This window comes from Monodelphis domestica, chromosome 1 (assembly GCF_027887165.1).
Source record: "Monodelphis domestica isolate mMonDom1 chromosome 1, mMonDom1.pri, whole genome shotgun sequence".
Lineage (NCBI taxonomy): Eukaryota > Metazoa > Chordata > Mammalia > Didelphimorphia > Didelphidae > Monodelphis > Monodelphis domestica.
In genome coordinates this window covers 84,582,028-84,595,112 of record NC_077227.1, presented here as the reverse complement: position 1 = coordinate 84,595,112, position 13,085 = coordinate 84,582,028, and the positions used below count along the sequence as shown (strand labels likewise).

At 35.4% G+C, this 13,085-nt stretch overlaps 1 protein-coding gene across 14 annotated transcripts in view; it reads left to right on the top strand.

The window, feature by feature from the left end:
* PCGF5 (polycomb group ring finger 5) overlaps window positions 1-13,085 on the top strand; it is a 152,813-nt gene that overhangs the window by 128,286 nt on the left and 11,442 nt on the right. For 11 of the 14 annotated variants that reach the window (XM_056802643.1, XM_007478822.3, XM_007478825.3 and 8 more), the window contains one exon: window positions 9,687-9,746. The exons of 2 other annotated variants lie outside the window; for them this stretch is intronic. In XM_056802643.1, the coding sequence (XP_056658621.1) occupies window positions 9,687-9,746 (60 nt within the window). Of the gene's footprint in view, window positions 1-3,029; window positions 3,133-9,686; window positions 9,747-13,085 lie in introns of all 14 variants that reach the window. One more of the 14 variants, XR_008912876.1, reaches the window with a different exon arrangement.

Here is a 13,085-nt window from a genome sequence, read left to right as displayed (position 1 = left end):
AAAAAATCACAAAATTAGCTTATAGAATGCAAAGGTCAATAATATGACATACTTTATCATAAATCATAGATTCTTAGAGTTGAAAGGAACAAACTAACCTCTCACTCACTGGAAGAAGCCTAATATAATCAAGGTTGATTAATTCTATCAGATAATCAGGTAAAATCTTTATCTGAGGATTTAGGGCTTAAGAATTTTTGTACTTTGCCCTAAGAGAAAAGTTTATAACAAGCAGAACTGATAAACACAGAACATTCAGGTCAGTTTCATCTTTGTAGCAAAATGCTTATAAAATAGGATCATCATTCACTAATCTTTTCATTAATTTGATCTGGGGAAGCTAGAGGTAATATATTCTATTGCAAGGCTTTAAGGCTCTAAGATATTATCACTGAAGCATTTTGTTGGATAACAAAAAATCTGCTAAGTTCTTGGTTATAAAGAGGCTCATATAGAACCTCTAAAGAAACGTGAAAATTGGAGTCTTCAATCTTTCAGTTTCAGAGTTCTGTCTTCTCTATTTGGTGATTTTGTTAGGGTTGCAATTTGAATAATAGGTAAGAAAAAGCTATGCCCCTCCATTCTCTGCTCTGCATGTTGTCATCTCTATAAAGTTCCACATCAGTGCCTGCCTTTTTAAAGCAGCCTTCCATTAACACATTCTTACTGATTAATTTTATATCAAAATTAAGTTTCTCTGGGTTTACAGTATGTATGTAAGAAAGCAGAAGGCTTCAGAAATTCTTAAGAAAATATCAATAATTAGGTTAAAAGTGATAACATTAGGTAAGTCACGCTCCCTTTTAACTTCTTTTCCCTCTCCTAGTGCAAAAAATTGGCTCAGATTCCATAAATCTTAAGACTATTGAGTTTGAGCATTATACTTTCAGGGATGACATTGTCCAACTGGAACATGTCCAGAGAATGGTGGCTAGGATGGTGAGGTGATTCCAAACCATATCATGTTAATGTTTATTGAAGAAATTGATATAGTCAACCTGGAGAAAAGAAGATTTAGAAGAAAGGCCATATTCTTTAAATATTTACAACACTGCTATGTATAGGGACATTAGACATATTTTGCTTGTCTCCAAAGAGGAGAAATATATGTCTGACAAAGGGAAATTACAAGACAACAGACCTTGATATAACACAAGAAAGTCAGAGAGGTCAGAGAGCTGTACAAATATAGAATAAATTGCCAAGGGAGAGAGCACCACCTTTTTGGACACATGTGTGCAGAAGTTGGATGATTACTTGTCAGAAATGCTGTTGAGGGGATTCATTCATTGAGCAAAACAGGTTGGACATTTTTCTTTAAAGTAGCTGTTGCCTCTAGTCAACTTCATATTTACATGTAAACATGTGCTTTCATAATAAACTTTTTCCAGTTATCCTCATGGTGATCTTCATATCTTATATAGGATTCCCTAATAACATTTAGTCAGGGGAGGGTTGTTATTGTTTTTTTATTTGTTTGTTTTTGCTCTGGGCCTTTTGTTGTTTCAAGGAACTCATAGAAACAAAACTCCCTCTACTGATGCAGACCAGCAATTACTTTGCAATTCAGGTTCTTAATACCTACCTAATTCAGCCTAAATAACTTACTTAGAGTTTCATAACCAGTGTATATCAGAACTTGGAACCCAGATCTTCTTGACACTGAGGCTAGCTCTCTATCTCTTGCATGTCTGCCTTTTTGTTATATATCTCCTTAGGAGCAAACGTTGTATTATATCTTGGACAAAATTCCTGTCTCTTGTGGTCCTTCATAGTTATATTTAACATATATAAAGTCTTTTTAAAATTAATTGCTTCTATTTTTGTTGAAAACAACTGTGTACGAACAAGCAATAGATCAGATTACATGAGAAATAGTCTGCAGAGGGAAAGCACTAGAATTAAGAGCAGTTGAGAAAGGCTTCCTACAGAACGAGGGATTTTAGCTGGGACTTCAAGGAAACCAGGAGGCAGAGATGCGGAAGGAGAGCATTCCAAGCATGGAAAAAAGCCATTGAAAATACATGAACTGAGGGACAGAATATCTTATTGAAGGAAAAGCAAGGAGGCCAATATCACCAAATCAAAGACTACTTGAAAAATATAAGGTGTAAGAAGCCTGGAAGGGAGGAGGTGGAATAGATTGGATCTAGGTCATGAAGGGCTTTGAATTCCAAACAGAAGGTTATGGAATGATCTTAGAAGTGATAAGAAGCCATTATTGAGTAGGGAGTGGGGTTATGTGACATAGTTGGACCTACATGTTCGAAAAATCACTTTGGCAACTGAATGGAAGATGGACTAAGAAAAGGAAGAGAGACAGGCATACCAACCAGCGGGCTATTGTTATAGTCCAACAAATTTTTTAAAGTTTTTTTTTTATTTGAACAGTAATTAAAATAAAAATTTCATTAACTTTTGTTAACTAGAAATTTAACTAACTAGAAAATCCCCACCCCAAAATTCAAATTAGCCAAGATTTGGCTACACATAAAGTTAATATGCTACTCTTCAGTGGAGAGACTATAAAATTGATGTGGAATGCACCTTGGAAGTAATCTTTCCTAACTCACCTATTTTGCAGATGAGAATATTTGAGAACAAACTAGGTCAAGTGACTTGCCCAAGACTACACAAGTAGTAAGCACCAGAACCTGAGTTTGAACATAACTCTTTCAATGCTCAATCCACTTTTCATTATACCAGAGGAGGGGAGAGGTTGCTACATAACAGCAAACAATCCAAAGCAAAATGCCTTTATATTCAAATTAGAAAAGCCCTGTATAGAATAATCTGGAAAATTATTTTAAACAAAATTACAAGATCTCAGAACTGAGAGACAATAGAGATCAACTAGACTTGGACCTTAGTCCCTGACAAGTCCTTAATTCACTCTAAAAGTAAGTAACAGCTGACATTATACATCACTTTTTAAGTTTGTAGAGTGCCTTACATTCATTGAATCATTTACTCTTCACAACAAACCCTGGGAAGTAGTTACTATAGGTGTTATTATCCCCATTTTACAGATATGGAAACTGAGTCTCAGAGAAGGGAAGTGACTTGCCCAGTGTCACACACAGCAAGCTAGTGGAAGAGTCAGGACTCAAGCCCTGGCCTCCTGGCTCCAAGGTCAGTACCACTTCCACTATATCATGCTGCTGCCTTCTTTAAGAAACCACCCACTCTCAAGACCTAATTCATGAGAAGCTCCTGAAAACTCTCCATGACCTCAGCACCACACCCCTCTGACATGTAGTTTTCTTATCTGTAAAATGAAGAGGTCAACTCCATCTTACAATTATCATAGCTCTCTGATGATTCCAGTTGGAAGACTGAGGAAAGTCTGAGATGCTCCAACAAAGCAGGGACAAAGGAAGATTCATCCTGTTTTAAATGGTGGCCTGAATGGGGGAAAGAAAAGATGTTTCCAAAGTTTTAAAGCTAGAATTAGAGATTTTCTTGCATTATCAAAAACATGAGCTAATTCTCATAAGATGCATCTTAGAAAAAGAAAAGAGAACTCACTCACAGTTATTAGGAAATGAGTAAATATTAAGACTGCCCAAAGATCAGGTATGGATAATGCCCTACCTTTAGGAGATGATGTGTTCTTCAAATCTTATTAGGGCAAAGAGCAAACTTGAAGAATGATCTTTCTGGAATGATGCCATTAATCAAAGCAGAACATGCATTTAGTTACTTTCCCTGTCATATTGATAGTTTGCATTGACATATGCTCTCTTTTGCATACCTGGCCAAGTTTGGGTGTGCACTGATTGGCCATTGAATATACATAGACTAGCTAGCTTTTACCAATATGCCCTTCTCTACCATTCTTCCTTAGAAAATGGAAGCAGTTAATGGCAGAATAGGAAGAAAGCATCTAGCTGACAACTTCTGGCTCATTGCTTTAGCTAAGGAAGACTTACATGAAAAGAGGCAGTGCTGGACAGGAAGACTGGAAGAAAAAAAGGAATTGAGAAGAGTAAAAAGTTTAGGGATGGGAAAAAAGGAAAGGTAGCAATGCAAGAAGGGAAAGGAAAGTAGTGGGGTAAAATAAGAAGACAGATTTCATTTAAACCCAGAAAAAAATAGTGCTTTTCAGCCTTAAAGCTGAATCAAGGCAGAATTTCACAAAATTACAAATAAATTTTGCTAAATTATTTGAAATTTCATTTCCAAATGCTTGTCCCATTATGGGCTCTGTTCAGTGACAAAAGTGCATGAACACAAACATGGTCCCTTTCCCAAATGAGTCTTAAGCAAAAGCAGTTAAGCACTTTTAAGACAGTATATCACAGACATCTTACATCTCATCAATACTGATTTTAAACTCCCTAATTCTATGTGTTGGCATCTCCCCTCGTTATGCTTTAATACTAAGGACTTTAAAAAGTTATCCAGATCCAAACCTACCTCCTTATTTTATAGATGAGGTATCTGAAACCTTAACAGGTTAAGTAACTTGTCCAGAGTCATACAGACTCTGGCCATTGCCAGAGTCAGTATTTATACTAAGGTCCTCTGATTCCTTACACTACATCAACCTACCTTATTGAGTCTTACCATCTGTTGACTTAGTCTATTCAATTTCAACTCAATTCAACAAACATATAAGTTGATTTGATATTATGTGCTAGGCACTAGGGATGCAGAAATAAAATCAAAAGGTAGCCCTATCTTCAAGAAGTTGCTGAATCAATGCCTCTTTTTTTGGTAAATTTTTATTTAATTTAGATAGTTACAAGATTCATGTTCTTTCACTCCCTCCCCCCTATTCTCCTCCCATAGCTCTTTCTTGACTTGAGCTGAATAAACTTTCCTCCCTAAAGAATATACTGCTACCTAGCCTACTCTAGCTTATTATAAATTTAAAAGAAATTAATTTATGCAGTTATATCAAGCTTGTAATTTTCTGCCCAGAAGCATTTGCCTTCCACATCCATCTTCTTGATTTTTCTATAGCCATTCTCCAGAAAGTAGCAGCCCAAGAATTTATTTCTATTTCCCTGGGTTTTCTTTAACATTTGTTGGATCAGTAATTCTCATACCAATCCACCCAACTTACTTATATTTGTAGTTTTTAAAATTCTGAGTCTTTCATAGGATCATAGATTTAGTGATAGAGATCTTAAGTGTTGCCAGTGCTCTCATTTTACAGGAAATTGAGGCCCAAAAAAGCTTTCTCAGGGTCACAAATGTAGTAAGTGGATTCAGACCCAAGTACTTTTTCCATTGTACTGTGCTAGCATGTTAAATCCTTAGATTTTTTCTCCAAAAAAAGGTTAATAAAAATGAGCTCACTTGATGTTACAAGGATGTATTAAGCAAAGGAGTTTTATAAACCATAAAATACTATATAAATGTGAGTGGTAGTTACATTTATTTTGAGAACTTTTTAAATTGGATCATTCATAAAGGATGAGTAACTGGCTCAGATCTTTTTTATTCCTATTAACATCAAGCTTTGTTCTCTTTTAGTTACAATTTCTAAGAATAACATACCTTAATTGTTAATGAAAAGTTTGTTTAAGAAGCTGTAATCATCTTGTTCCTACCAGTTTTAAAGGAATGAGCTCAAAATTGGAAGTATTCATTTCAGTGTTCTTAAGCATCTTTCAAAATATCAGTTAATGAACTACTTTGTAGCAGGTGATTCTCTTATAAGATAAAGATTAATTTGTGATTAATTTATTACAAAATATAGCCTCTTAATTCTTAAGGCTAAAGGATACAAACAGTTCATCTGCATGTTTCCCTGTCTTCAGTCAAATAAAGGATTCCAATTTTAAAAGGTGTGGGGCAACTGAGCCCCAAAAGGTCAGTCAATCTGCCTAAAGCTTCAGAGTTCTTTTTAGCAAGGATCACATGGTACAGCTAACAACTAGGATTTTGGAAGTTTCTGAACTGAAAGGGATGCTAGAAATTACCTAGTGTGACACTTTCATTTTTTAGGTGGCAAATTTGAGTCCCAGACACATAAATTGACTATCTCAAGGTCACAGAAAGTGGTTGAAAATAGCTGGATTGGAATTTGAACCCAGGTTTTTCTGACTCCAGTACTAACATTCTTTCCATTATCTTTTATTCTTCCATTAAGTTTGGAATCACATCTGGCTGTATTAATAATTTAATTCCATTTTCCACATTGGAAAATATTTACTGTGGAACTCTGCCATAGTGAGTGGGGCTTTCATTCTATCCAGCCAAGACTCTGTTCTTTTAGAGAGTTTGCATCCTCAGAGAAAGTCCATAGTGCTGACCCAACCAAGTTTGCAGTGGTAGACATTATACTTTGTATGAATGTCTAGAGTATTAACACTATAGCCCTCTTTAAAAATACACACACACATATATATATGTTATAGATGAATATCATACCTCGAGGACTTTCCAGTTTCAGTATCTCCAATTTCCTTTTCCTATCACTGTTCCTATAGAAGTCAATATGAATAAATGGATTTTTATAGAAGATTTATCTCCAGTTCGTTTCTTCAACTTCTGGTCTACCCAACTCTCAACCACCAACCCCAACAACTAAATCTGTTTATAGTCTATAAATAGGCTATTATATCTGCAATCTATAATTGATCTAACCCCAAAAATAACAATACCTAGGGAGCACTGGGTAGAGTGCCAGGCTTGGAGACAGGAGGTCCTAGGTTCAAATCTGGCCTCAGACACTTCCTAGCTTTGTAACCCTAGGCATGTCATTTAACCTTGGTTTCCAAGTTTGCCACTCTTCTGACTTAGAATTGATACAAAGACAGAAGCTATGGGTTATAAAACAAAATCCAATATAGCCCTCCATTCTACAGAAAAAAAATAAATTTCATTTAAATTCCATAGCTTAGCCTTATTGCAAGAGTTTTTTCATGTAACTGAAACAGTGGCTCTCTTTATGACCAAAAATATAAGTGAATCATATAGTGAGTGAATTTCATGTAAAGTAAAACAGAGAACTGAATTACAGGAAGAAAGAGGAATAAATGTAGAAAATTTGCTCTGGTCCTTCCTCATTCTGTTGCCTAATGCTGTGTTTTGGTAACTTGTCTTCCCAGAAATCCTGATCTCCAAATCCCTATCTTCAAAAACTACTGCTGAATCCATTTTATTAGAGAGTGGGGGTTTTTACTTCCAATTTCCATTTTACTTTATATTAGCTATCTTTCCTTCTGAAAAGAGGGGAAAATATCATGGAATATACTTCAAGAACTTTTAGAAGAAACAATCTATGCTGCTTTATTGGTTTGATTTTAGGGGGAAAATTCTTAAAATTTAGCATTTGATAGAGAGGAATAATGTCTTAAATGCCTTAAAATAATTAGAAATGATTGGGGGCACCTTAAAAGGGTTGTTTTTTTTTTTTATTTCATGAAGCTTAAAGTAATCACAGGCAAATTTCAGAAGTGTCCTTAACAACTCACAGCCAGCCAGAGGAGATTATAGGGAGGGGCCAGAATTGAGGGATCAGGAAAGGAATACAAATGCAATAGATGCTAAATAACACACAAAGTAACTGCAATAAATCCAGTCATAAGACTTCCAAAGCAGAGATGCCAAAACTCTTAAAATGTGATTGGGAAAATTTAAGAAAATTAATAAAAATACAATACACTATAAATAATATAAATGTAAAGTTTTCGAAGTCAATTATACTACTTGTTCGCACCACCATTCCAGAGTAATTTTGTAACCTCCTCTGAAACCACCATAGTTTTCTTCCCCATAGTCTCTCCTGCTATATTTTTTCTCATTTAGCAACGCAACACTTCTTCCTCAAATCCATTTGTTATTTCCCAATGTATAAAGGCTTACTACTTCTGTGGATGAATTGCTCTTAACCATCCATAGTAGTACTAATACTTTCTACTAATAGCTGATGAGAGAATGGAAATGGATGCCCAATTGAAAATAATATTACATCAAACCATATGCCTAAAATGACTAGGAGCCAGTTTTCACATAATAAAAGTGCCTAAATTCACTGCATCTTGCCCACTTAGGTGATGATTTTTGACACTTAAGCTCCATTTGACACCTGCCTTCTTTTTAGTTGTCTTACTTGTACTATCCGAAAGCAATGAAATTTTCAAGAGAAAGCAAAAAAGTCTTCTTGATTCAACTATACCTCTAAATAAAGGAAGGAGAAAAGGACTAACTCTTATACAGAGAACATAAATGATAGGTTTGAAAGATCACTTAGGGAAATAATTTCTTCCTTTGCCCTTCTGTCCTCCCACCTGACCTACCCTACATAAAAGCTGCTATTATTAACTGCTACACTTAGCCAGGGTGATGACGTAGAAATATATGAAAAAAAAATCATAACTCTATAACAGAAATAAAATGATAAGAAAAGGCATTGAAAGGCTCCCCAGGAAGCAATGGTTAGCAAGGAAAGTGGCCATGAGACTAGCAGGGCCACACATGGAAGGCTTTTCAGGTAAATGTATGATTTGTGCCCAGATAATAACTACAAAGTCTCTTTCCCTGAAGTCCTTTGAATAATTCATTCTCTAAAGATAAAATAAATTTAAGGTATAACAATTATATTTTATTCCTTCTCCAACCTTCCCAAAAATCATATACTCAGATGATACAATTCATTCAGAATTCTTCATTCCTAAAAATGTTTTAGTTCTATTGAGTATTTTATTTCTCATAGAAGATATATAGATATAAATATACTGTCCATAAGATAAGTTATTTTTAATAAGTTTGGAAAGCTTATTTATTAATTATGACAATCCTATTGAAATAATTTCCATTTATGGTTAAGAAAACATTTAAGATCTATTGTGTAGACAAAATCATGATGGGGTTCAATTTTTATTTTTGAGTGGATGAACTACTGATGGATGGTTATTTAATAGGGAAATCACTTACGATGTTCAAGCCTAGTGTTCAGACACCAGAAGCCAATCTAAACATGTGCAAAATTTTGTTCCCAATCTTGAATATTGACCTGTGTTCTTGGTATGACTGAACAGTGCAACCATACCTTCTCTAGGGCTTTGATCTACCAAGACTATCAGATAATTATATGATCAAGTCCATTTTAAAAATCATAAAATAGATGAAAAGGGGGCTTGGTAGAGCTACCAGGATTATCTACTTGATAAAGGTAGAAATGTAGGAAGTGAGATTTTCCTAGCAGCATTTTCGAGAGGGGATCAGTAGGATGAATTAGTAGAAGATGCCCTGTGATAACATAATGTTTTGAGCAGACCTATGATTTCACTGGAGTATGGAATTCCCAGTGAAGACACTCCCTATACAAGTTTAATTGTGAGGCTGTCTTAGAGAGTTGCCCAGGATACTTGAAAGCTTAAGTAACTTTCCCAGGGTCACACATAGCCAATATTTGTGTCAGTATCAGGGCATGGGATGAGTTCTTCTGACTCCATGCCTTCCTCTGTGATCTCATTCTGCCTTCCCTAGTAATTTTGAAATTGCTTTTAGTAAATGTATAAGATAAAACTTAGAATCCTTGGGCCAAATAACTTTGAATTCTAAAAATAATTTTTATTTTCAAAGAGAAATAACATATTTTAGAAAGTTCATACTTAAACTGAGTTATATCTGCCTAATGTTGGAAGTTAAAACATTTTCAATGATTAGTTGTAAATATGTGTCCAGTTGTGGATGCCTCTTATCTGATCAGTTCATCTCCTCCGCAGTTTCGGTGTCTGAACTGCTCAGCTTCGCAAGTCTGCTCACAGGATGGCCCTTTTTATCAGGTAAGAGGCACTCACGACTGTACATGTTATTGCTATTAAGGATATGTGATTATCTCTCTGATAAGGACCATTGTCTGAGATTTATAGCTTTGTAATCCTGATAACTATCTGGGTTATAAAATCAATGTTTAGGTAACAACCATTTCAAATCACTGTATTTAATTTCTATACAATTACAACAGAATTGAAGTTTTTAAAATTGCAAATAAGTTTTAAGGCTTATCATATGAAATAAATGTATTTTACTAGTAACTAGCTTTAATCTACACAAACTATTTCTGTTTGATATATCTCTTGGGAAGCATTCTGTAAGTTTTATATACTTTTCTGAATTGTGCATCATGCACAGATTACTGAAAACACAAAATATCAGACAGATATGAATTCTAGTCATTTATAGATAGGACCTCAAAGGCCATTGAGTATATCACAATGAGAATCTCTACAATATCCCTGCAACATTGTTATCCAACCTTCATTTGAAACTCTCCAGCAGGACAGTATATAATACCTAATAAAACAGTCCATTGCTTTAGGTAGCTTATAATGAACCTAAATTTGCCCTTTTTGCACCCACTGTTTCTAGTTCTGCCTTCTGAAGGAAAGCATGGCAAATTTAATACCCATTCAGCATGACATTTCTTCACATCTTTTAAATGCCATTATATTTCCATTAAATCTTATATTGTCAAAGCTAAACATCCCTGCTTCCTTCAACTAGTTGTCTTATTATTATGGTATTGAGGCCTCTCACCATCCTGGTTCCTCTCCTCTGGCCATTCCAGTTTGTCAGTACCCTTCCTGTGGCCATCCCCAGTAAACATAATACTCCAGATGTATTCTGAACCCCATAAGGTACTTACTGCAGGGCACACTGTCATTTCCAGGCTTCTGGCCACAGTGCCTCTCTTAATAGGACTTGAGGTTGCATTTGTTTTTTGCACTTAGATCATCACTCCAATCTTGTACATGAAATTTATTAGCTATCCAGGCCTATTCCCATCTTGTATTTGGGAAATTGATTTTTTTAACAAGCATAAAACTTTCATTTATTCCTTTATCTTATTTAAATGTTTTCTTTGTTTTAGATTGTTGATTCTTCTGAATCCCCCCTCAGTCAATAAGCAAAATATCTTTACCTCTCAGCTATTTTGTCTTCTGCATTTCATGTGTGCATCTGAGGCCTCCCAACAGTTGATTTTTTGGGTCCAATCATTCTTTTAGTTTGATATCTTAAATGTATTTTTCACCTAAAGTCTGTCTCTCTCTCATCCACAAACATACCAGAGGTCTTGTGAGACATTACTTTGCTAAGATCTTGGTAAACTAAGCTTATAGTTTTCCCTTGATTTACCAGTCTTGTTAATCTTCAGAAAGAAAAAGAAATAGATGACCTGTCCTTGATTAGAACATCAAACACTCCTTTCCTTTCCAGATGTTCATTAATCATATCTTTAACAAAATGTTCTGAAATTCTTCAGAAATGAAGGTCGTGATCATTGGATCCAAATCACAATCAATATTTGTCCTTTAGCTTCCAAACACTTCTCTGTTGTAAAAATCAACTCTGTAACCTCTCTTCTGGCCTCCATGATCTTTCAGAGGTCACTGAATTTGGCTTAGCAATCACATCTGTCAGTCTTTTCAAGGCCCTGAAAATATAGTTCACCTAGACCAAGGGACTTGCTCTCTTTACTCCTCTTAGATTTCAATTTTCAAGTAACCATTTGTATTCCATCCTTTCAATTCCAGAGATCATTAATTATCATTAAATCAACCTCGAGTGGATATAATATTATTTCCACAGAGCAGATTTAAAGATGCTAGAAAAAACCATGATTCTTTAAGATATTGTTCCTATCCTCATCTTCCAAATATCAAATCCTGGGGATTGTTATTCTGTAGCACTTTAGGTAACTAAACCTTCATTTTTGTTTTGTTTTTGTTTTTTGGTTTGGGGGTCCCTCATTCTGAATCAGTGCCTGTCTTGTGTTCCATGCAGAAAACCCATTTACTCCATTTCATAACAACCATTCTTGTTACTGAAAAATTCTTGAGCTCAAAACTTAATTAACTGCCTGCTAAGCACTTCTTCCTTTAGCAAAATGATGTAGGTAGTTTGAACTGATAGGAAGTATCTTAGAAATCTAGCCTAACTTCTCACTCTATGGCCGAATTTTTAGTACACAACAATCTTGACAAGTGATCATGTGCTTCTTGCTGAACCCTCCCAGTGTCAAGGAAACTACCTCCTCGTAAGGCAGGAAATAATAAAATTCTTTTTGCTGAAGTCAAGAAGAATCCTTATTCCAAAGTTTAATCCTTCTTCGAAATGACAATCTTTCAAATTCATGACAGCCATTAAGTTTTCTCTTCTTCAAGTTAAACATGCATAATCTTTCATTACTTCCTTCTACAATATGGCTTTCAGTCCCCTCAATATTCAGACTATTTCAACGCCTTCTTTTTTCAATGTCCATCTTAATGTTGAACACATAGTACTTTTGACAGCTGATTCATCTCCCTTGTTTTGTTCTCTCTTCTTTTGGATATAAGTTTGGAGTCTTAGAATGTAATTCAGAAAAGAATCTAAGAAGAAGAGAGAGTAGTAATTTTTATTCTAAGATATTATTAACCCCACTGATGGCTCAGCTATCCTAGGTGAGCAGGATCCTCTAAGGGACATAGGAAACAAAATATGTCTTCTTTTTTCCCTTTTAAACCCTACTTTCTGTCTTAGTATCATTTCTAAGAGAGAAGAGTGACAGAGACTAAGCAATTGAGGATAAGTGACTTACACAGAGTCATATAGCTAGGAAGTATCTGAGGCCACATTTGAACCCAGGCCTGATGTTCTATCCACTGTGCTACCTAGCTGTCCAAAATGTGTCTTTATTGGATCAAAATGTGTCTTTATAGTTATCAGTAATATTGGTCAGGTACAGAATACACGTATAAATATGGAATTCAACCAGTTTTTTCCAAGGACCTTGAAATCACATCTTTCATAGCTATTAATCCAGTGCGGGGGTGGGGGTTGGAATAAACCCTTAGGCACACTCCTAAGGGCTAGTATAAATGGGGCAGCCAGATGGCACTGTGGATGGAGTGCCAAGTCTGGGGCCAGGAATACTCATCTTCCTGAATTCAAATATGCCCTTAGACATTTATTAGCTGTGTGGCCTTGGGCAAGTCACTTAACCTTGTTTGCTTCGGTTTCCTCATTGCAGTAGTGTTGGTTGGTTTATCTACAAGAGATAGGCACCAAAACATCTTTTTAAGTCCTAGTTTTTCGATAAGCTAAGGAAGCCTGATGGCCAACTTTCTGCCTGCTCCTAC